This window comes from Cebus imitator, unplaced genomic scaffold (genome assembly GCF_001604975.1).
Source record: "Cebus imitator isolate Cc_AM_T3 unplaced genomic scaffold, Cebus_imitator-1.0 Scaffold612, whole genome shotgun sequence".
In the NCBI taxonomy this organism is placed as follows: Eukaryota; Metazoa; Chordata; class Mammalia; order Primates; family Cebidae; genus Cebus; species Cebus imitator.
The window spans coordinates 340,382-362,744 of NW_016107927.1; the positions used below are offsets into that span (position 1 = coordinate 340,382).

At 43.9% G+C, this 22,363-nt stretch overlaps 2 protein-coding genes across 8 annotated transcripts in view; one reads left to right on the top strand and one right to left on the bottom strand.

Annotated features, from left to right (window-relative positions):
• The window catches only part of SHLD2 (shieldin complex subunit 2), a 94,121-nt gene extending 76,598 nt beyond the window's left edge, over positions 1 to 17,523 (bottom strand). For 4 of the 6 annotated variants that reach the window (XM_017516956.2, XM_037734395.1, XM_017516960.2 and 1 more), the window contains exons 1-2: positions 17,401 to 17,521; positions 15,119 to 15,174 (exon numbers count right to left, since the gene is read on the bottom strand). The gene's annotated coding sequence lies outside the window, so the exon portion shown is untranslated. Of the gene's footprint in view, positions 1 to 15,118; positions 15,175 to 17,400 lie in introns of all 6 variants that reach the window. The other 2 variants (XR_001821222.2, XM_017516958.2) reach the window with 2 other exon arrangements.
• A 54-nt stretch (positions 17,524 to 17,577) lies between these two features.
• Positions 17,578 to 22,363, top strand: part of GLUD1 (glutamate dehydrogenase 1) — a 36,052-nt gene continuing 31,266 nt past the window's right edge. The window contains exons 1-2 of one of the 2 annotated variants that reach the window (XM_037734397.1): positions 17,578 to 17,824; positions 17,888 to 18,235. In XM_037734397.1, coding sequence (XP_037590325.1) covers positions 17,791 to 17,824; positions 17,888 to 18,235 — 382 coding nt within the window. In that variant the 5' untranslated portion in view covers positions 17,578 to 17,790. Of the gene's footprint in view, positions 18,236 to 22,363 lie in introns of both variants that reach the window. The other variant, XM_017516963.2, reaches the window with a different exon arrangement.

A 22,363-nucleotide genomic window follows, 5' to 3' on the forward strand; every position in this document is an offset into this window, starting at 1 on the left:
GCTCACTGTAACCTCCACCTCCCAGGTTCAAGTGATTCTCCTGCCTCAGCCTGCTGAGTAGTTGGGACTACAGGAGCACATTACCACACCTAATTTTTGTATTTTTAGAGAGGTGGGGTCTCACCATGTTGGTCAGGTTGATCTTGAACTCCTGACCTCGTGATCTGCCCACCTCGGCCTCCCAAAGTCCTGGGATTACAAGTGTGAGCCACCACACCCGGCTTGTATGTTTAACTTTTTGAGGAACTGCCAGACTGTTTCCCACAGCATCTGTACCACTTTACATTCCTATCAGTAAGGAACTCTATAAAGGTTCCAATTTCTCCACATCCTCACCAACATTTGTTGGGATTTTATTTTTGAGATTTTAAAAGTTATTACAGTCATTCTAGTGGGTGTGATTTAGTATCTCCATTATCATTATTATTATTATTATTATTTGAGACAGAGTCTCACTCTGTCGCCCAGGCTGGTTTGCAGTGACGTGATCTCTGCTCACTGCAACCTCCACTTCCTGGGTTCTATGAGTAGCTGGGACTACCGGCACGTGCCACCACGCCCAGCTAATTTTTTTGTAATTTTTTAGTAGAGACTTCTAAAAAGGGGTTTCACCATGTTAGCCAGGATGGTCTTGATCTTCTGATCTCGTGATCGGCCCACCCCAGTCTCCCAAAGTGCTGGGACTACAGGCGTGAGCCACCACGCCCCACCTATTATTGTAATTTTAGAGACAGGGTCCTGTTCTGTTGCCCAGGCTGGAGTGCAGTGGCGCCATCAGGGCTCACTGCAGCCTCAACAGCACACGCTCAAGCAGATCCTTCCACCTCAGCATCTCGAATAGCTGAAACTACAAGTGCGAACCATCACACCCATCTCCCTATGTTGCCCAGGCTGGTCTCCAATTTCTGGGTTCAAGTGATCCTCCTGCCTCAGCCTCTCCAGGTGTTGGATTATTGGCACAAACCACCATGCGCAGCCTCATTGTGATTGTTATTTCCATTTCCCTAATGAATAATGATGTTCAACACCCTTTCATGTGTTTCTTTGGCCATTTGTACATTTTCTTTGGAGAAATATCTCTTCAAATTCTTTCCCCATTTTTTAAACTGAATTATTTACTTTTTTATCATGGAGCTATGATAGTCCTTTACATATTTTAAATATCAGACCCTTAACAGATACACAATTTGCAAATATTTAATCCTATTCTGTAGGTATCCTTTCACTTTCTTAATGATATCCTTTGAAACAGTTTTTTATCTTGGCCAGGTGTGGTGGCTCATAACTCTAATCCCAGCATTTTAGGAGGCTGAGGCAGGCAGATTGCTTGAGCCCAGGAATTCAAGATCAGTCTAGGCAACATGGTGAAACCCCATTTCTTTTTTTTTGAGATCGTGTCTTGCTCTGTCGGGGTGCAGTGGCACAATCTCGGCTCACTGCAAGCTCCACCCGCCAGGCTCAAGAGATTCTCATTCCTCAGCTTCCCGAGTAGCTGGGACTACAGACATGTGCCACCATGCCCAGCTAATTTTTGTGTTTTTAGAAGAGATGTGATTTCACCATGTTGGCCAGGCTGGTCTTGAACTCCTGACCTCAAGTGATCCATGTGCTTCAGCCTCCCAAAGTGTTGGGATTACAGGTGTGAGCCACCATGCCCAGCCCCCATTTATATGATTAAAAAAATACAAAAATTAGTTGGATGTGGTGGCACATGTCTATAGTCCCAGCTACTTAGAAGGCTGAGGTGGGAAGACTGCTTGAGTCTGGGGAGGTCAAGACTGTAGTAAGCCATGATGGTGTCACTGTACTGCAGCCTGGGCAACACAGTGAGACTCTGTCTCAAAAAAAATTAAAACTTTTAAAAAATGTTTTAATTTTAAGGGCCAGGCATGGTGGATTATGCCTGTAATCCCAGCACTTTGGGAAGCTGAGGCAAGTGGATCATGAGGTCAGGAGTTCAAGATCAGTCTGGCCAATATGGTGAAACCCCATGTCTACTAAAAATACAAAACTTATCCAGGCATGGTGGTGCACGTGTGTAGTCCCAGCTACTGGAGAGGCTGAGGCTGGATAACTGCCTGAACCCGGAAGGCGGAGGTTGCGGTGAGCCGAAATATTTTAATTTTAATAAAGTCCAATTTATCTATTTTTCTTCGGCTTTTTGCACTTTTGGAGTCATATTAGAAACCTGCCTAATCTAAGTTCATGAATATTTACACCTACATTTTCTTCTAAGAGTTTTATAGTTTCAGTTCTTATATTTAGGTCTTTGGTCCATTAAAACCATCCATAATTCTTGAAAGCTAAGAATTTCAATTATAAGATTCTATAATTTCAATTATAAGATCTTATACTTTCAATTATAAGATTCTCTTTTCTAAGAGAAAAGAGAGCTTTTTTTTTGGAGATGGAGTTTTGCTCTTGTTGCCCAGGCTGGGGTACAACAGCACAATCTTGGCTCACTACAACCTCCGCCTCCTGGGTTCAAGTGATTCTCCTGCCCCAGCCTCCCAAGTAGCTGGGATTACAGGCACCCACCACCGCACCCAGCTGATTTTGTATTTTTAGTAGTGATAACGTTTCTCCACGTGGGTCAGGCTGGTCTCGAACTCCCGACCTCAGGTGATCTGCCCACCTCTGCCTCCCAAAGTGCTGGGATTGCAGGCATGACCCACTGCACCTGGCTGAAAGAGAGCTTGTTTTTTGAGAGACTGGGTCTCTCTCTTGTTGCCCAGGCTGGAGTGCAGTGGTGGATCATAGCTCACCGCAGCTTCAACTTCCTGGGCTCATGTAATCCTCCCACCTCAGCCTCCCGAGTAGCTGGGACTACAGGCGTGTGCCACCATGCTCAGCTAATTTTTGTATTTTTTGTAGAGACAAGATCTCACTATGTTGCCTAGGGTGGTCTCAAGCTCCTGGGCTCAAGTGATCTTAACTGTGTCAGCCTCCGAAAGTGCTGGGATTACAGGCATGAGCCTCTGCACCCAGCCAAGATTTAACATTGATATAGACTCTATGAAATTACTTATTCCTTTGTGAAGTGTAGTAATATACATTTTGAACTCAAATATATATGTGTGAATGTTTATATGTGTGTATATAAAATTCACCCTCAGAAGCATACCACTGTACCCAGCCAAGATGGCTTTTTAAATTCTAAAACTGTAACTTTAACCATCACCAACCAAATCAAGAAAACTTTCATGGCAGAGTTTGTAATGTAAACTCCAGCACAGAGGAAAGGCAGGTGGTAACATAAGTACAGTTCTCTCGCAATGATCAAGATGACATAAAAACTTGGGGTTCAAAGAAAAACAAGAGTTAGAAGAAAGAGTTGATGCAAATTCAGAATTTTTACTTCCTGTCCTCTTTGGGGCCAAATCTTATTTGAGGGGCTGGGTGAGGTGGCTCAAGCCTGTAATCCCAGCACTTTGGGAGGCCAAGGTGGGTGGATTACCTGAGGCCAAGAGTTTGAGACCAGCCCAGCCAAAATGGCAATACCTGTCTCTACTAAAAATATAAAAAATTAGCTGGGTGTGGTGGCAGGCACCTAAAATCCCAGCTACTCAGGAGGCTGAGGCAGGAGAATCACTTGAACCCAGGAGGCAGAGGCTGCAGTAAGCAGAGATCATGCCATTGCACTCCAGCCTGGGCAAAACTCTGTCTCAAAAAAAAAATCTTATTTGAGAAAGGGTGAGAAAACTCTTGAGAGTTTGTGGGGAAGGACCCAGAATGAGAAATAATTGTGTTTCCCCTTCCCAAGTTATGGTAAAGAGACTGCAGCCATTTAGCAAAACCTTGCACCTAATGCTACATCAGTTCATAAAGGCATAATAACCAATGACATGCCCAAACCACACTCCTGAAAAGCTGCTTTATTAGAGTCTCAAGCACATCAGCATTAAGGACTCTCCATTGGGCCAGAGGCCCCAAAAGAGCCTGGGATTAAGAAGGACCCAGCATGCACAGATGTGTTGCCCAGAGGCTATAGTAATAGCAGGGACATCAGCCTCAGATGTGGCAGAGGCAGACAGTGCCATTCAAGACCAAGCCAGTCATTAGCAATGGACTGAATATTTACCAAGCGTTTAGATTAACATAGAATTAATTTAGTTAAACCAGATGCTACTGACTTTTTATCCTAAAGTGGCAAAATTGTTTAGCAGGCTTGTTTTCTATTACCTAGTAGAAACAGAGTTAAGGAAATTTTAATTATTTAGAAATAAACTTGGCCAGGCACAATGGCTCACATCTGTAATCCCAGCACGAAGTTCAAGCAATTCTCCTGCCTCAGCCTCCCAAGTAGCTGGGATTACAGGTGCCCTCCACCACGCCCAGCTACTTTTGTATTTTTAGTAGAGACAAGGTTTCTCCACGTGGGTCAGGCTGGTCTCAAGTTCCTGACTTCAGGTAATCTGCTCATCTCAGCCTCCCAGAGTGCTGGGATTACAGGTGTGAGCCACCACCTCCTGGATTCAAGCGATTCTCTTGCCTCAGCCTCCCAAGTAGCTGGGATTACAAGCATGCACCACCATTCCCAGCTAATTTCATATTTTTAGTAAAGACGGGGTTTCTCCATGTTGGACAGGCTGGCCTTGAACTCCCAACCTCAAATGATCTGCCCGCCCTGGCCTCCCAAAGTGCTGGGATTATAGGCATGAGCTACCAGTCCCAGCCACTAACTTTTGTTTTGTATTTTTTAGTGGAGACAGGATTTTGCTGTTAGCCAGGCTGGTCTCAAGCTCCTGACCTCAAGTGATCCACGGCCCTTTGGCCTCCCAAAGTGCTGGGATTATAGGCATGAGCCACCGCGCCCGGCCTAGAGATGAGGTCTTGCCTTGTTGCCTAGGCTGATCTCCAACTCCTGGGCTCAAATGACCTCCCACCCCAGCTAATTTTGTATTTTAAGTAGAGACGGGGTTTCTCCATGTTGGTCAGGCTGGTCTTGAACTCCTGACCTCAGGTGATCCGCCCACCTCGGGCTCCCAAAGTACTGGGATTACAGGCGTAAACCACCATGCCCAGGCCTTGACGCATATTTATAAGCATTTTTAGTTTTTCAGAATGTTCAGTTTTTAATCTACTTTTTTTTTTAAGACAGAGTTTTTTTCATGTTGCCTGGGGTGCAGGGGCAAGATCTCGGCTCACTGCAACCTCTGCTTCCCAAGTTCAAGTGATTCTCCTGCCTCAGCCTCCCAAGTAGCTGGGATTACAGGGGCACGCTACCACGCCTAGCTAAGTTTTTATATTTTTAGTAGAGACGGGGTTTCACCATGTTAGCCAGGCTGGTCTCGAACTTCTGACCTCAGGTGGTCCACCTGCCTCAGCCTCCCAAAGTGCTGGGATTACAAGGCATGAGCTACCGCACCCAGCCTTTATCCTACTTTTTAAATCTTTTATTTTTTTTTAACAATCATTGCTTTAAATTGATATCTTAGAGAATCTCTGTGGTTCACTGGTTTTCGATGGTCCCCCTAGAATGCAATCACAAGGATTCCACACTTAATGTGGAAACTGTGGAGGACAGTTCCTATGTAAAGGGTGCTTTGAATATCCACCCCATGTATCTTCAAAACAGTCTCCTCCAAAGCTATCCTTCTGATGATATGTTACTATAACATAGACAATCCAATGCAACTATCATTTCTGCCTGTAGGACAAAGAAAGGCAAGAACTTCTAATTTCAACATGAAGGCCAGTTTAGCCTTCTTATTTTAACCCACTTGCCTATATGTTACATTGATAATAAAAAGTTGCTAATGGCAACTTCATCTAAAAGTCTGTTGAAATCATTTAAACACCTGATATTTCATTATAATCCTCAGATTTCCCCCAGAAGTTGAGGATGGATTTCTGTCTTCCTGTCTAGGAAGAGAGTAAACATGACAACATGAAACTCCTTCCTTACAAGTTTTCAATACTAAAAAGCTGTTCAAAAAACAGAAGGCATATTTTTAAAACTGTTATCATTATGTAAGATCTCAAGGAGAACTAGAATTTGAAGAGCTTAGTGTAGACAACATGAAACTGTAAATATCATAATTCTCAGTATCATACTTAAGAATGTCCACCCCCCTCGAAAATTGCATTAAAAAATATATTACCACAATAAGACAGCAGAGACTAAGTTAGTTGTTTTCTGTGGCAAATATGGCAGACACTGTGAGTTGTCTAACAATTATTCCTTCTGGGCCAGGCATGGTGGCTCACAGCTGAAATCCCAGCACTTTGGGAGGCTGAGGCCGGTGGATCTCCTGAGGTCAGGAGTTCGAGACCAGCCTGGCCAACACGGTGAAACTCTGTCTCTACTAAAAATACAAAAAATTAGCCAGGTGTGCTGGCAGGTTCCTGTAATCCCAGCTACTCAGGAGGCTGAGGCAAGAGAATCGCTGGAACTCAGGAGGCGAAGGTTGCAGTGGGCCGAGATCCTGCCACTACACTCCAGCCTAGGCTACAAGAGCAAGATTCCATTTCAAAAAAAAGAAACAATTACTCCTTCTAGTTTTCTTCCTGGCTGACACAGCCTGCCTGTACTTCAGAGGCCAAAAGTGCCAGTAGGTCCTCCTTTTGCCTTTCTCATAGCCAGGGCATGGCATGTAACCAACCCAATCTTAGCTACTGGGGCCTAAGAGAGCTGAAGGTACTGGCAGGGCTTTGGAAAAGGTTTCTTCACTAATATGGGGATATGTACTGAAGGAAACTGCTGTTTCTCCAAACAACTTAGTTATGGCTGCATGTGACCTCTGGAACTGCTAAAGCCATCTTACAATCATTAGGGAAAATATCACAAACTTTCTGGGCATAACAGAGAAACAAGCACTTAGGTATCTCATGGCATCATTGCACCCTTGGACCAACAATGGAAAAGCTTACCTTCAGGCTTCTTGTTAGATAATGTTATCTTGGTTTATGGCTTTCCTTTAAGCCACTTTTATTTTGATATTGCTATTTGAGGGTCAAAGCATCTTAAGGACTCTCTACCTGCTTACTTCAGGTTTAATTTTTTGAGCTGGCTCAACATTATTAGTGTCTCTACCTTGTCCGTAGTCCTTCATTGACCTTTCACTAAGAAGCAAGCTCAATATAATTATACTCAGGTATATGCTTCACGGTAAAGTCTGTTTTTTCTGCAACTCCTCCAGGATGGTCAAGGGAAAGGTACTTTTCGCGTCTCTGGTGTATTTTTCAGTTATGTCTGTTTTTAGCAGCCTTACAGATGTGCCCCAGTTTTCACCTTACACTTCCTTTCTCATTATTCTCTAACACCATAGCGAAATTATAATTGATCTAAAAGTTTCAAAAACAAAATGCTCAATATAAGATAAAGACTTTCTTTTCTAGAGGTGGTCCACATCATTAAAGCAGAATGGTAAGGCATCTTGAATGATGAATAACTGAATGTGCCATTTTATACATAAAGGAAACAAAAAACCTAACCTTTATTTTAAAATGAAGATAAAGAGAGGCATAATAAATAACATATAGGTGAGATCAGAATCCTACCTTAGTGATCAGGCACAGTGGCTCACACCTGTAATCCCAACACTTTCGGAGGCCGAGGCAGGCAGATTACAAGGTCAGGAGTACAAGACCAGCCTGGCCAACATGGTGAAACCCTGTCTCTACTAAAAATACAAAAATTAGCCAGGTGTGATAATACATGCCTGTAATCCCAGCTACTCAAGAGGTTGAGGCAGGAGAATCCCTTGAACCCGGAAGCGGAGGTTGCAGTAAGCCAAGAACGTGCCACTGCACTCCAGCCTGGATGACAGAGCGAGACTCCATCTCAAAAAAAACCAAAATCCTACCTTAGTACAGTTAATTTCCTAACATTTTAATTTGCATTTTCTTTTTACTTTTTCCTTTATATTTTCCTAATTTAGCTTCCATTTATAAGCACAGTAAATTTTTCTTTTTTTTTGAGATGGAATCTTGCTCTTGTCACCCAGGCTGGAGTGCAGTGGTGCCATCTCAGCTCACTTCAACCTCCTCCTCCTGGATTCAAGTGATTCTCCTTCCTCAGCCTCCCAAGTAGCTGGGATTACAGGCACCTGCCACCATAACCAGCTAATTTTGGTATTTTTAGTAGAGATCAGGTTTCACCATGTTGGCCAGGCTGGTCTCGAACTCCTCACCTCAGGTGATCTGCCCACCTCAGCCTCCCAAAGTACTGGGATTACAGGCATGAGCCACCGCACCCAGCCGCAGTTAATTTTTAAGAGACCTCACAGGTTTCTTGCATGATAGCTTCAAAGGACCAGATCCTACATTTTTCATGTTTACTCACAACATGAGAGGAACCCTTAAGCAAGAGTTGATAAACCTTTGTTGACTGTTACTCAGCAATGGAACAAAATGAAGATTTACCCAAACTAACCATACGGATATAACTGACATTTATTAAGAAAAGAGTTTTTAAGAAGAAAAAGACTACAAACCCTGAAGATTACAGATCCTTTTCTTTGATACAGTTTATTATTGTTTTTTGTTAAAACACGCTCACTAAAAGGAAAAAAAGTCAAAATTGCAACTTATCTGAAAATCAATTAGAAACACAAAAGCAAATGCTAGGAAAAGATTTCCTGAAAACTTTGGCACAAAAGATTGAAAACAACTCACAATGTACCAAAATGACCAATACTTGAAAAAACCATCACTAGGGGATATTCATTTTCAACCAAATTGCTGTTTAAGCCAAATTGTCATTATCAAATTGCTTTTAACCAAAGCATATGCCACCCTGTATTTTCAAACCATGGTCTCATTTATCTTTAAGCTTTGTATATGCTGTTTCCATAGTAGGGAGTCCCCTTCTATCCCCACTTCCATCTAGCTGATTAATGAAGTATTAACTAACACTTGAGAACTAAATCATATTAAAATTAGAAATACTGGGATCTAATAAAAATTTCAAGATTTTTAGTTCCTTGTTTTAAAAGTCCTTGTTTACTCAGAAAAAGCAATCTCTTAAAAAAAAGAAAAAAAAAGTCCTTGTTCAAATTCATGGTGTCTCATGCCTGTAATCCCAATACTTTGGGAGGCCACAGCAAGAGGATCACATGAACCCAGAAGTTTCAGACCAGACTAGGCAATACAAGGAGGCATTATGCCTTCAAAACAATGTTAAAATTTTTTTTTCTTTTTCTTTTTTTTTGAAATGAAGTTTCACTCTGTATCCCAGGCTGAAGTGCAGTGGCGCAATCTTGGCTCACAGCAACCTCTACCTCCTGAGTTCAGGCAATTCTCCTGCCTCAGCCTCCCAAACAGCTGGGATTACAGGCGTGGACCACTGCACCTGGCTAATTTTTTGTATTTTTGGTAGAGACAGGGTTTCACCACGTTGGCTAGGCTGGTCTTGAACTCCCAACCTCAGGTAATCCGCCCACCTCAGCCTCCCAAAGTGCTAGGATTACAGGCGTGAGCCACCATGCCCAGCCAACAATTTAAAAATTATCCAGGTGGTGGTTCACCTCTGTAGTCCCAGCTACTTGGGAGGCTGAGGTGGAAGGACTGCTTGAGCCTAGGAGTTCCAGGCTGCAGTAAGCTGTGATGGTGCCACTGCGCTAGAGCCTGGGGCACCAGAGTGAGACCCTGTCTCAAAATAAAAAAGGAAAAAAAAAAGAAAAAAAATTCTCATGATTATTAAATTCTTTCTAAGTGCAAACTCCAAACTTACGCATAAAAAGGTAAAGTAGTCCTGAGACGAAAAGATTTGAGAGCTGTTCTTTGTAACATGTTATCTATTACAGTACTGTTATAACTGCAAGAGATTGGAAATAACCTTCATGTCCATCAGTAAGATATTGGCAAAAGTAATTATGGTGCATCCATGCAATAAAATACTATGCAACATTAAAAACTAACGAGGAGCATTAGATAAGAAAATTAAAACGCATTCAGATTGGAAAGGAAAAAGTAAAACTATCTCCATTTGCAAATGACAGCATCTTGTACATAGAAAATCACAGAATCCACTAAAATTTTCTTTTTCAGAATGAATAAATGAGTTCAGTAAGGTTGTAGCATACAAAAATCAATATATAATAAACTTTTTTTTTTTTTTTTTTTTTTTTTTGAGACAGTCTCGTTCTGTCATCCAAGCTAGAGTGCAGTGGCACGATCTGGGCTCCACTTCCTGGGTTCAAGTAATTCTCGTGCCTCAGCCTCCCTATTAGCTGGGATTGCAGGCATGCACCACCACACCCAGCTAATTAATTTGTTGTGTTTTTGATAGAGATGGTGTTTCAGTATGATGGCCAAGCTGATCTGAAACTCCTAGCCTCAAGCAATCCACCCGCCTCAGCCTCCCAAAGTGCTGGAATTACAGGCATGAGCCACCACAACCGGCCTAAACTGTTGTATTTCTATACACTCATAGTGAACAAGCTGAAACTGAAGTTAAGAAAACCACTGATTCAGGCAAGGTGGTGCACACCTGTACTTTCAGTTACTCAGGAGGCTAAGGAAGAAGGATGTATTTTTTTTTTTTTTTAAGAGACAGGGTTTCATCACATTGGCCAGGATGGTCTCGATCTCCTCGTGATCTGCCCACCTTGGACTCCCAAAGTGCTGGGATTACAGGTATGAGCCACCACGCCCAGCCCTAGGAGGATGTCTTAAGCCCAGTTGTTGAAGGCCAGCCTGGGCCACAAAGTAAGACCCTACCTCTAAATAAATAAATAAATCTTCATACGATAGCATCAAAAAGAATACTTAGTCATAAATTCAACAAAAAATACAAAGCTTGCTTTTTTATTAGATGATTGATTACATATTTTATTTTGAAATAACAGACTAATCTCTTAAAATTTTAAACGCTGATTCTTCTAAAACATTTAAGCCAAATCTACACAAGTGTACAGACTCAAAGTATTACTGCTGCAGTCTTGATTCTCTTGAATTCTATACTTGATTCGAAATTATTCTGACACTGGAATATGCTTGCGACTAAGGAAACAATCTTGTTATGCTACAGAATTTTGGTAGTTACCATCTCATACAAATTTTGGGAATTGCTATTAGCTTATTCGGTATTAAGAAGTGAAAAACATCCTCTGACAATGATAAAACATTGCTGAGAGAAGTTTATATTTTTTATTTTTATTTTATATATATATATTTATATATATATACATATACATACACATATATATATACATATACATATATATATACACACATATATATATTAGAGAAGGGGGTCTCACTATGTTGCGCTGGAGTACAGTGGCTATTCACAGGCTCGATCCCACTACTGATCAGCATGGGAGTTTTGACCTGCTCAGTTTCTGACCTGGGCCGGTTAACCCCTCCTTAGACAACCTGGTGGTCCCCTGCTCCCGGGAGGTCACCATATTGATGCCGAACTTAGTGGACACCCTATCAGCATAGCACACTACAGCCCAGAACTCCTGGGCTCAAGTGATCCTCCCACCTCAGCCTCCCGAGTAGCTGGGACTACAGGCACGTGCCACGGCGCCCAGCGAGAAGTTTTAAAAGACCTAAATAAACAGAAATACATCCCTTGTTAATGAATCAGAAGATGTAATATTGTAGAAATTGGCACTAATTCCCAAATTGATCTATAGATTCAACGTAATTCCCATTGAAATTCCAGCTGACTTCTTTGCAGAAATTGATAACATGATTCTAATTCATGTGGACATAGAATAACCAATCTTGGGGAAAAAAAAAAAAAAGAAGCTGGAAGACTCACATTTCCCAATTTCAAAATTTACTACAAAGCTAGAGTAATCAAGACCGTATAGTACGGTGTAAGGATATACACATGGATGAACTGAACTGACAGTCCAAATATAAACTTTCAAGTTTAGGTCAATTTATTTTTCATAGAGCGTGAAGACAATTCAATGGGGAAGAAATAGTCTTTTGAACAAATGGTGCTGGGACAACTGGATATCCACCTGCAAAAGAATGAAGTTGGATCCTTTTCTCACATTATATACAAAAATTAACACAAAATGGATAAAAACCAAAATGTAAAAGCTAAAATTATGAAATGCTTAGAAGAAAACAAAGGCGTAAATGTTCATGACCTCCCATGAGACAACGATTTCTTACATATGAAAGCAAAATCATAAGCATCAAAAGAAAACATTTATAATTGGATTTCATCAAAATTAAAAACTTTTGTGTTCCAAAGACACTATTAAAAATGGGAAAATAAAACCTAAAGAATGGAAGAAAACATTTTCAAATCATTTATCTGGTAAGGAACTTATATCTAAATATATTATTAAAACTCTTACAACTCAATAATAAAAGACAACCCAACTTAAAAATGAGCAAGGATCTGAATAGACATTTCTCCAAACAAGACATACGAATGGCCGATAAACACATTAAAAGATGCTCAATATTATTAGTCATCAAGGAACTGCAAATAAATACTTCATACCCACTAGGATGACTATAATCAAAAAGACACACAACAAGTGTTGGTGAAGAAATAAAGAATCTGGAACCTTCATTCACTGCTGGTAGAAATTAAAGTGTATAGTCACTATGGAAAACAGTTTGGCAGTTCCTCAAAAATATAAACATGGAAGAATCATTCTTAGGTATAAATGCACCCAAGAGAACTGAAAACATATGCACACACTAAAGTTCATAACAGCATCATTCAGAATAGTCAAAAAATGGAAATAACCCAAGTGTCCATCAATGATGAATAGATTTCTAAAATGATACACTTTTACAACAAAAACTATGTAACCATAAAAAGAAATGAAGTACCTGATACAAGCTACATGTATAAACTTTCAAAATACTATGCCAAGTGAAAGAAGACAGTCACAAAGGGCCACATACTGTATGTCTCCTTTTATATGAAAAGTCCAGAATAGACCGACCTAGTGAGACAGAAGGCAGAAAGTATGTATTATCTTTTCAAATTAAATTATTTTTTTAAATGAATGGTTCGTGTATTTATATGCTATGTTTTTCTAAATCCTAACAATCTTCTTCGAAAATATTTTTAAGAGAGAAAAAAGCATGCTATGGGTCAAGAAGAACAGACCTGGAATTTTAAACCAGCTAAGGAAAATTCATATAAATCTCAGAGGCAGAAAACCCATTTGTCTTTGTGGAATGCTATCAAACATTCCCTTCAAGCTAAATTTTGGTCTTCCTTTGAATGGGAAATGACTATGAATAATTAAACTTTATTGTGTTGGGCACAGTGGCTCACACCAGTAATTCCAGCACTTTGGAGGCTGAGGTGGAGTTCGAGACCAGCCTGGGCAACATGGTGAAACCCCACCTCTACCAAAAACACGAAAATTAGCCGGGCATGGTGGCAGGCGCCTATAGTCCGATCTACTCAGGAGGCTGAGATGGGAGGATCTATAGTCCTAGCTACTCAGGAGGTGGAGGAGGGAAGGTTGCCTGAGCCATGACCATGCCACTGTACTCCAGTCTGAGTGACAGAGTGAGACTCTGTCTCAGAAAACAAAAATAAAAAACTTTACTTTGAAAATTGTATGTAGATTTTACAAAAGCAATCATAAAAGCAAAGTTGAAACTCATTAGATTTTACATCACAGTAAATAATTTCTAACTAAATGGAACAGATACTTAAAATAATTCTTGGAATAGTACAAATAGTATAACTTTGGAGTCAGATACACAGTTTTGAATCTTAGTCTATTTACAAGCTTGGTGATCATCAACAATTTGTTTCATTTCGGTGGGCCTCATTCCCCGCTTCTAATAAATCAGGAATTATAATACCTACTTTAGTGTGAAAAGAAATACTCCAAATATTCACTAAATGGGGGAAGGGATGGATAATTTCATTCTGTTTTTTTTAAACCTATTTCTACTGTTCACATTTTTTTTTTTTTAAGACAGGGTTTCACCATGTTGGTCAGGCTGGTTTTGAACTCCCGACCTCAGGTGATCCACCCACCTTGGCCTCCAAAGTGCTTGGATTACAGGCGTGAGCCACCACGCCCAGGCCCCACATTTTTATTCTTTTAACTTGCATGTAATTTTAAAACATAATGACCAGGCACGGCAGCTCAACACCTGTAATCCCAGCACTTTGGGAAACCAAGGCGGGTAGATCACTTGAAGCCAGAGTTTGAGAACAGCCTGGCCAACACAGCAAAACCCTCTCTCTTCTAAAAATACAAAAAAATTAGTTGGGCATGGTGGTGGATGCCTGTAATGCTGGCTACTTGGGAGGCTGAGGCAGGAGAATTCCTGGAACCTGGGAGGCAGAGGCTGCAGTGAACTGAGATTGCACCACTGCACTTCAGCCTGGGCAACAAAGCAAGACTGCCTCAAAAAACAAACAAGAACAACAAAAAACAACATAATGATTTTAAAAATAAAAGCATCTATTTCATAGGGTACTCATAAAACCACTCTGTAAGGCACCTACACATAGGAGACTCTCAATAAAAAATATTCCTTACCTCTTCCAAAGCTTCTTCAATTCTGCGGGGTTTTTTTGTTTGTTTTTTGAAATGGAGTCTCACTCTGTTACCCAGGCTGGAGTGCAACGGCATGATCTCAGCTCACTGCAACCTCCCTCTCCCTGGATCAAGTGATTCTCCTCCCTCAGCCTCCCGAGTAACTGGGACTACAAGCACTCCCCACCAAGCCTGGCTAATTTTTGTATGCCCCACAACATGCTTGGCTAATTTTTGTATTTTTAGTAGGGACAGGGTTTCATGATGTTGGTCTGGCTGGTCTTGAACTCCTGACCTCAAGTGATCCACCTGCCTCAACCTCCCAAAGTGCTGGGATTACAGGTATGAGCCACCTCGTCTGGCCCAATTCCACCTTCTTGAATTCAGGTGAACAGGCCACAGAGGAATCAAGTTAAAATTTATTATTCTGAAGGCTATGGTTATTAAAAAAAAAAAAAAGAGAGAGAGAGAGAGAAACGAAAACAATAAACTAAGCTTTTAAACCATTTTTCTCAGAACATACTAAATAATTTAATCCAAAAAGAAAGATATTTCCATATGTTTACTGATGCTAGTCATGTTATTCTGAAGCTTTGCAGGTTTTTTTTTTTGCAGGGTTGGGGGATTGCAATGTAAAAGAGTAAAACGATAATTCATCTAGTAAAAAGGAAATTCAATACCTTAATCTTTTGACCATCAAGGAAAATGCAGGACTCAGGTCAGAGTCTATTTTTCACTGAAAAACACAGTGGAAAACAATTAATGACTATCATGTATTTAGCAAATAAGATAAAATATAAGCTCCACCTGTATGAAAAGATAATTTTTGAGAGTACACTAACAGATCAGGGTTGTCACCTTATATTTTACACAATTTTTTTTTCTTTTTTTGAGACAGAGTCTCGCTGTCGCCAGGCTGGAGTCCAGTGGCGCGATCTCAGCTCACTTCAACCTCCACCTCCTGGGTTCAAGTGATTCTCCTGCGTCAGCATCCGGAGTAGCTGGGATTACAGGCACGGGCCACCACACCCAGCTAATTTTTGTATTTTTAGGAGAGACAGGGTTTCACCATGTTGGCCAAAATGGTCTCGATTTCCTGACCTCGTGATCCACCCGCCTTGGCCTCCCAAAGTGCTGGGATTATAGGCGTGAGCCACCGCACCTGGCCCTAACACAGTATTTCCAGAACTAAGAACTTTCTCTTCCGTATTTTAAAAGATGAATAACGTGGGCATATCAGGAAGCACAGTGGTTTGGCAGGTCAAATGGGTGCCATTTTAAAACCACCCAAGTACCGCTAACAGTAGTAATGTGGCGTTTGGCAGCTCGTCTTAACGACTGTCATTAGAGCTTTATATGCATATACACATACACACACACTTTTTTTTTTTTTTTTTTTTGAGACGGAGTTTCGCTCTTGTTGCCGAGGCTGGAGTGCAATGGCGGGATCTCGGCTCAGCGCAACCTCCGCCTCCCGGGTTCAAGAGATTCTCCTGCCTCAGCCTCCCCAGTGGCTGTGATTACAGACATGCGCCACCACGCCAGGCTAATTTTGTATTTTTAGTAGAGACCAAGTTTCCTCATGTGGGTCAGACGGGTCTCGAACTCCCTACCTCAGGCCAAGGCCCGCCTGGGCGTCCCAAAGCGCTGGGATTACAGGCGTGAGCCACCACGCCCGGCCCTTTTTATTTTCTTTATAGAGAGGAACCAGGCTAGTCTTGAAGTCCCTGGGCTCAAGCGATCCGCCTGCCTTGGCCCCTGGGACTACAGGTGTGGGCCGCCGGGCCACACAGCCTAATTAGCTTTAAAAGCACCAAAGTTATCTACAGGAATGCGTAACTTTAGCATTTCCTATAAAATATATGTTTAAGTACATAACTGAACCTTCATATAGCTTAAAGTTTATAAATCAAATACTAGGGCTGGGTTTGGTGGCTCACGCCTGTTATCCCAGCACTTTGGGAGGCCAAAGCGGGTGGATCACTTGAGGTCAAGCGCTGGAGAAACTTCGTCTCTACTAAAAATACAAAAGTTAGACGACCGTGGTGGGGTGGGCCTACAATCTCAGCTAACCGGGAGGCTGAGGAGGTAGAATCGCTGGAACCAGTGGGACGGAGCTGAATGTCACTACTGCACTCCAGCGTGGACGACAGAGGGAGATTCCATCTCAAAAAAATAAATAAAAAATAAATCATATACTGAACCATTTAAAAAGTATCTTCCTGAGAAAGAATTTCCTGGGGGCATTATCGCATTTCTACAGTTCCCTTGTTTTATTTTAGACTATTTCAGAACCTCTCTTTTTTTTCTAAGAGACAAGGTCTCCCTCTGTCGCCCAGGCTGGGGTGCAGTGGGGCGATCGTAGCTCACTGCAGACTCGAACTCCTTGGCTCACTCAAGCCATCCTCCCGCTTCGGCCTCCCAGACTGCCGGGACTACAGGCGTGAGCCACCGCGCCGGCCCAGAGCCTCTGTCTGCAAAGGTAAAGCAGTCAGTGCTGTGGGGCGACACAACCACAATGTGCCTAACTATGCGATCTCTACACTGCGGAGCAGTTCAGTGGTTCAAGAACAGCTCGCGTGGTCAGAGTTCGTGAGTGAGTGGCTCCTTTCCAGCTCCTACCAGCCACGCACAATCCAACTCCGGGTGTCGCGCGGCTCTCCGCAGCCGTGCGGAGCCCTCAGCCCGGCCTTCGGCTCCGCCTCGCTTCCCTGCCCACGTCCCAGCGCCCGGCGCACCCAGCCCAGGCCTGAGGCCGCCAGTAAGGCCCGGGTGGGCCGCCTGTTCCGAGTGCGCGCGGGCGGAAGGAGGGGTGTCCGTGACTCACTCGCCCTGGCCCGCGGCCAGACCGCCAGGCCTCACCCGTGCCGCACTCCCCAGGACTCGACCTCTCAGCGCCCCACAGAGCCAGCCCCACTTCCCTGCTCACCCCGGCCCCCGGTTACCCCTGCTGCGTACAGACCTGAGAGCCCAGCCCGAGGCGGGGCGGCCTCTCTCTAGATCCCGCCGCCCGCGAGGCTGCTCCTCCCCCCGGGTGCGCGAGCCTGCGCGCCGAGCCCGCCAGCGCCTGCGCGCCTGCGCGCTCCCGACGCCCCGCCGGCACGCGCCGCCGCCTGCCAGGCCGGGCGAGGCCGCGGCGAAGGCGGAGGCCCGGCGCCCTGGGCGGCGCCCGGCTCCCGAAGTCCGTCCTCCCGTTAGGTGGCAAGAGCCCGAGGGGAGGGGACAGCCGGACAGGCAGGAAGCTGCGGCTTAAAAGGGCAACCCGCGCAGGGCCCTTCCTCCCTCGTCGCGGGGACTCTTAGAAAGCGCGCCTGTTCCGCGCCCATCTCGCACCTCGCCTTCGTCCGCCGCCATGTACCGCTACCTGGGCGAAGCGCTGCTGCTGTCCCGGGCCGGGCCCGCAGCCCTGGGCTCGGCGGCCGCCGACTCGGCCGCGCTGCTGGGCCGGGCCCGGGGACAGCCCGCCGCCGCCCCGCAGCCGGGGCTCGCATTGGCCGCCCGGCGCCACTACAGCGAGGCGGTGGCCGACCGTGAGGACGACCCCAACTTCTTCAAGATGGTGGAGGGCTTCTTCGACCGCGGCGCCAGCATTGTGGAGGACAAGCTGGTGGAGGACCTGAGGACCCGGGAGAGCGAGGAGCAGAAGCGGAACCGGGTGCGCGGCATCCTGCGGATCATCAAGCCCTGCAACCATGTGCTGAGCCTCTCCTTCCCCATCCGGCGCGACGACGGCTCCTGGGAGGTCATCGAAGGCTACCGGGCCCAGCACAGCCAACACCGCACGCCCTGCAAAGGAGGTAAGCGCCGGCCGGGCCCCGTCCCGCCCTTCCTGCCTCCCCTCGGCCCTGCCTCTTCGGCCTCCTGCCGGTGCGGGGCCGCTGCTCAGCCCAGCCCAGCTGGGGAGGGCGGCGTCCCCCTCCCACGGTCCCCTCCCGGGTCACCCCGCCTTGGATGTGGTCGGCTCTGTGGAGGGTGATTTTTTCCACCTTGAGACCATCAGGCAGTTGGCCTGCCCCCTCCCCCGCGCCGTCACCCCGGGCCTCTGCAAATGCTGAGATTGCCCGCTGAGTAGACGCTGCACGGGTCTCCTTGTGGTCCCGGTGTCGGCGGGTCCTGTGGAAATGCACTGCTACGAAAGGGAATGACCGGCCGGTTTGATAATGCCTTGTCAATGTTCTCGGGCTTCTGTGACTCCCCTAAATGCAGACTATCAAATTGTTTTCTGATTTTTCTTCACACCTGTCCTAACAGTGACAGATGATACGGGAACATAGAAAATGACTTGGCTTCTATGTTTGAAATTTAGTTTTATTAACCAAAGGAATTTTCTAATCGCGCTTTAATCGTTTCAATCAAGTAATTTTCCCATTCTGACAGGTTGTTTTGTACCCCTCAAAAAAAGGAAAAACACAAAAATTTACGAGCAGTGTAATATCTCTGAAAAATAAACACCGGGCGTCCTGACAGTAAATCTACAGGGTGTAGGCTGCGGATGGCCTGCCAGCCAATGGAATGAAATAGCTCTGGGGGTGTGTACTGGTCCTGGCTAGCACCAGATTTTCGCTTCAGGAAAGATATAGAACGTGAAAAAGGGGGTAGTACCGGGTTATCCTGTAGTTTAAATCATTGAATGTCTGTAGATTTGGCCTCTGTAGTCAGATTGCTTTCTTCGAACAAATAGGAGCTTTTTTCCTTTGTTCCCCCAATACATTGCACCGTGCCTCCTTAATAACCTAAAACAGAAAGGACAAAACCACTTTTGCCTGCTGTAGAAAAGAAAAATTATGTGGAATAAAGAGCCCAGGGAGGCGAGGAGTCTTGTTGGAGATGGATTGGCTGAGAAGCACGGAAGATGTAGGGCTAGACTCTTGTCTTGGTAAACCTGATTCTGTGCTTTTTCAATTATGCCCGCCGACTTCTAAGGATTTTTAGAAATCCTCTCTGTACTGGAAAAGCTTGAGCGGTGCTGGTGTTCCCAGCAGCGGGGATAAAGGTTGCCTCCAAGGGTTTAATGATTTGCTAAATTTGCATTTAGCCCACCCACTTCTAGGACTTTGGAGCTCTGGTTTCCTCCGCCAAAACCAGTGTTTGAACCACTTTGACCTCTGATTCCCTTTCTAGCTTCAAAATTGTATAAAATGCACAAATCTCCTACATTGCCTGCCTTCTTCCAACCACTCCCTTAATCTCCAAACCAGGAATACAAGTTCAGACTCCTGAGAAAGGCAAATAAGGATGTTGGAGGAAGAGGCAGTGTATAGCAAATATCGAGTTGCATCGTTTTCTTAAAACGGCCATCAGTTTATTTTTTACTATCTTTTTGGCAGCATTTGCCAGTCCTTTAAAAGGTGTACAGATAAACCAGTGTATGTGGTTTTCTGTAGGATCTGATTTGGTCTCTGAAATCCTTTTTCTCGGGATCTTCAGGTGCCCAGCCCGCTCCTGTTTTTATAAGGCACAGCTCCACAAACTTACTGAAGCATCCGGTTTACCATAGTTTGTCAGCCCTCTTTCTCTTGTTGCCACAGCAGTTTTAATGCCAAAATATAGAACCTAGCAACAAATCGGGCCAGCCATACCAAAGGACTGTTATTGTAGCACTTGCTTGTAATAGAGTATAAGATACAATTTCCTGTTCCATTTATCCCATTTACAAAAAAGCATCCTATTTACCTCCAGCATATAAACATAGAAAAACTAAATTGTAATTAATAAACTGTTGCAAGCATTGCAAGATGATAGAACATCAAAGAAAATTGGCATCTACAAAGTGATAAATTTATTATCTTCAGCAATTTGAAAGGCTTTCTGGATGAGGGAAGATTATATAGTCATGAAAGCCCTTAAATATTTTATTATGCTTAAGATAATAAGCAGTATACTAAACAGATCATCAGCAGAATATGGATACTGTAGCCTTCCATGCTTTGTGTTCAAGACAACACAAGATCTATCTACTCATTAATCACCCTTGTTTGCAGAAAATTTGCATTTTAAGAGGGGCTTATTTTCAGTAGGTCTTCTTTCTTAAACCTTTTTTTTTAACATCTAAGAAAACTGTTAGCCTTTGTGGTCCCACTCTGGTCTTAGAAACACAGAACACATTAGGTGATGGAGATTTTTTTAAACGCTTTGGGTAATCCCTATGAAATTCTGACTTTCCCTCTTAAACATATTTTAGCACACTGTTCTTCCCCTTCCCCACTAACCTGTCTTCTCTCCCAGTGATTCTTTGCCAAACCTCATTTGCCTCTCTCCATCCTGTTTCCAACCTTCAGCTTTTATATCCTACCTTCTCTCAAGAGCAACCTTATACCTGAGTTTTCTAAGTTAAAATTCTCCAGGTTGAAGCAAAGCAACAATCTAGTAATAATCTCTGTAAGGGAAACAGATGGTTTTGAGACTTGTTGGCTAATGTGTACTTTTTCCAAGTAAATTTTTGTTGTTGTTTGTTTGTTTTTGAGTCGGAGTCTCCCTCTGTGCCCAGGCTGGAGTGCAGTGGTATGATCTCAGCTAACTGCAACCTCCACTTCCTGGGTTCAAGCGATTCTCCTGCCTCAGCCTCCTGAGTAGTTGGGATTACAGACAGCCACACGCCACCACGCCTGGCTAATTTTTGTATTTTTTGTAGAAACAAGGTTTCAGCATGTTAGTTTGAGGCTGGTCTCGAACTCCTGACCTCATGATCCACCCACCTTGGCCTTCCAGAAGTTCTGGTATTACAGGTGTGAGCCACCGAGTTCCACTGACAGTCTTGATGGGGGAATAGAGAAGGCTGGTTAGGAGTTGGATAAGACCATTTCAGATAAAGAGGAGATGTGGCTTCAGCCAAGGTAGGAAGTGGAACTGTGTGTAAGGGGATCATGAGGACAAACTACATTTGTAAATAATGAGAAATAAGGACTTGTGGCAGTAAATATATTTGTTCTCTTTGCCTGGTTCCCAACACAGAGCTCCTGAATCTTGTGCAATTTCCTGAGTGATAGGAGCATCTTTTGTTCTAACTAGGACACTCTTGGTGGGCTGGGTAGCTTCAAGGTTGGGGCTGGTCATCAAAAAGACCAAGCCATAATTAGAAATTTGGAACTTTCAGCCCCACCCTCTAACCTCTGGAGATGGGAAAGGGACTGAAGACTGAGTTTAATCAGCAATCAGTCATGCCCTCATAATGGAACCTCCATACAAACCCTAACCAATGGGTGGACTATGGGGAGAGTTCAGAGAGCTTCCAGGTTGGTGAACGCATACATGTATGGGTAGGGTGGTGCACACCCAATTCCAGAGGGACAGAAGCTCCTGCACTGGGGACATTCCAGACAGGGCCCTATGTACCTCTTCCTGTGGTTGTTGATTTGTATCCTTCATATAAATAACATTTCTCTGAGTTCTGTGAACCTTTATAACAAACTATTGAACCTGAAGAGGGAGCCATGGGAACCCCCTGATTTGTAGCCAAGTTGGTCAGAAGTCTGGATGCTCTGGGCACCCAGGATGTGCAACTGGCATTCGAAGTAGAGAACAGCCTTGTGAGTCCTTTAGCTATGGGGTTTGTGCTAACTCTGGTACTAGTGTCAGAACTGAATTGCAGGACACTGGTTTGTATCTGCAGATAACTGGAGAACTGCTTAGTGTGGAAAACCCACACATTTGGTATCAGAAGTGTGTGAGTAGAAACAGTTTTCCTTTTGTGTTTGTTGGGTGGATAATGATGAACCTAGCAGGGCACAGAAAGCTAGGCAGCAGTGGAACTGAGTATGAAGTCACAGTTAATAGCAGAGAATGAAAAATAAGACAGATAAAACGTTCTGAAGAAGGGACAGGAGTGTATTCCCAACAGGTAGGATTTACAGGATGAAGGAGAGAAGAGGCAAAGATAACTACAAAATTTCTAGCCTGAGAGACTGGTTAAAAAAAAAAAAAAAAAA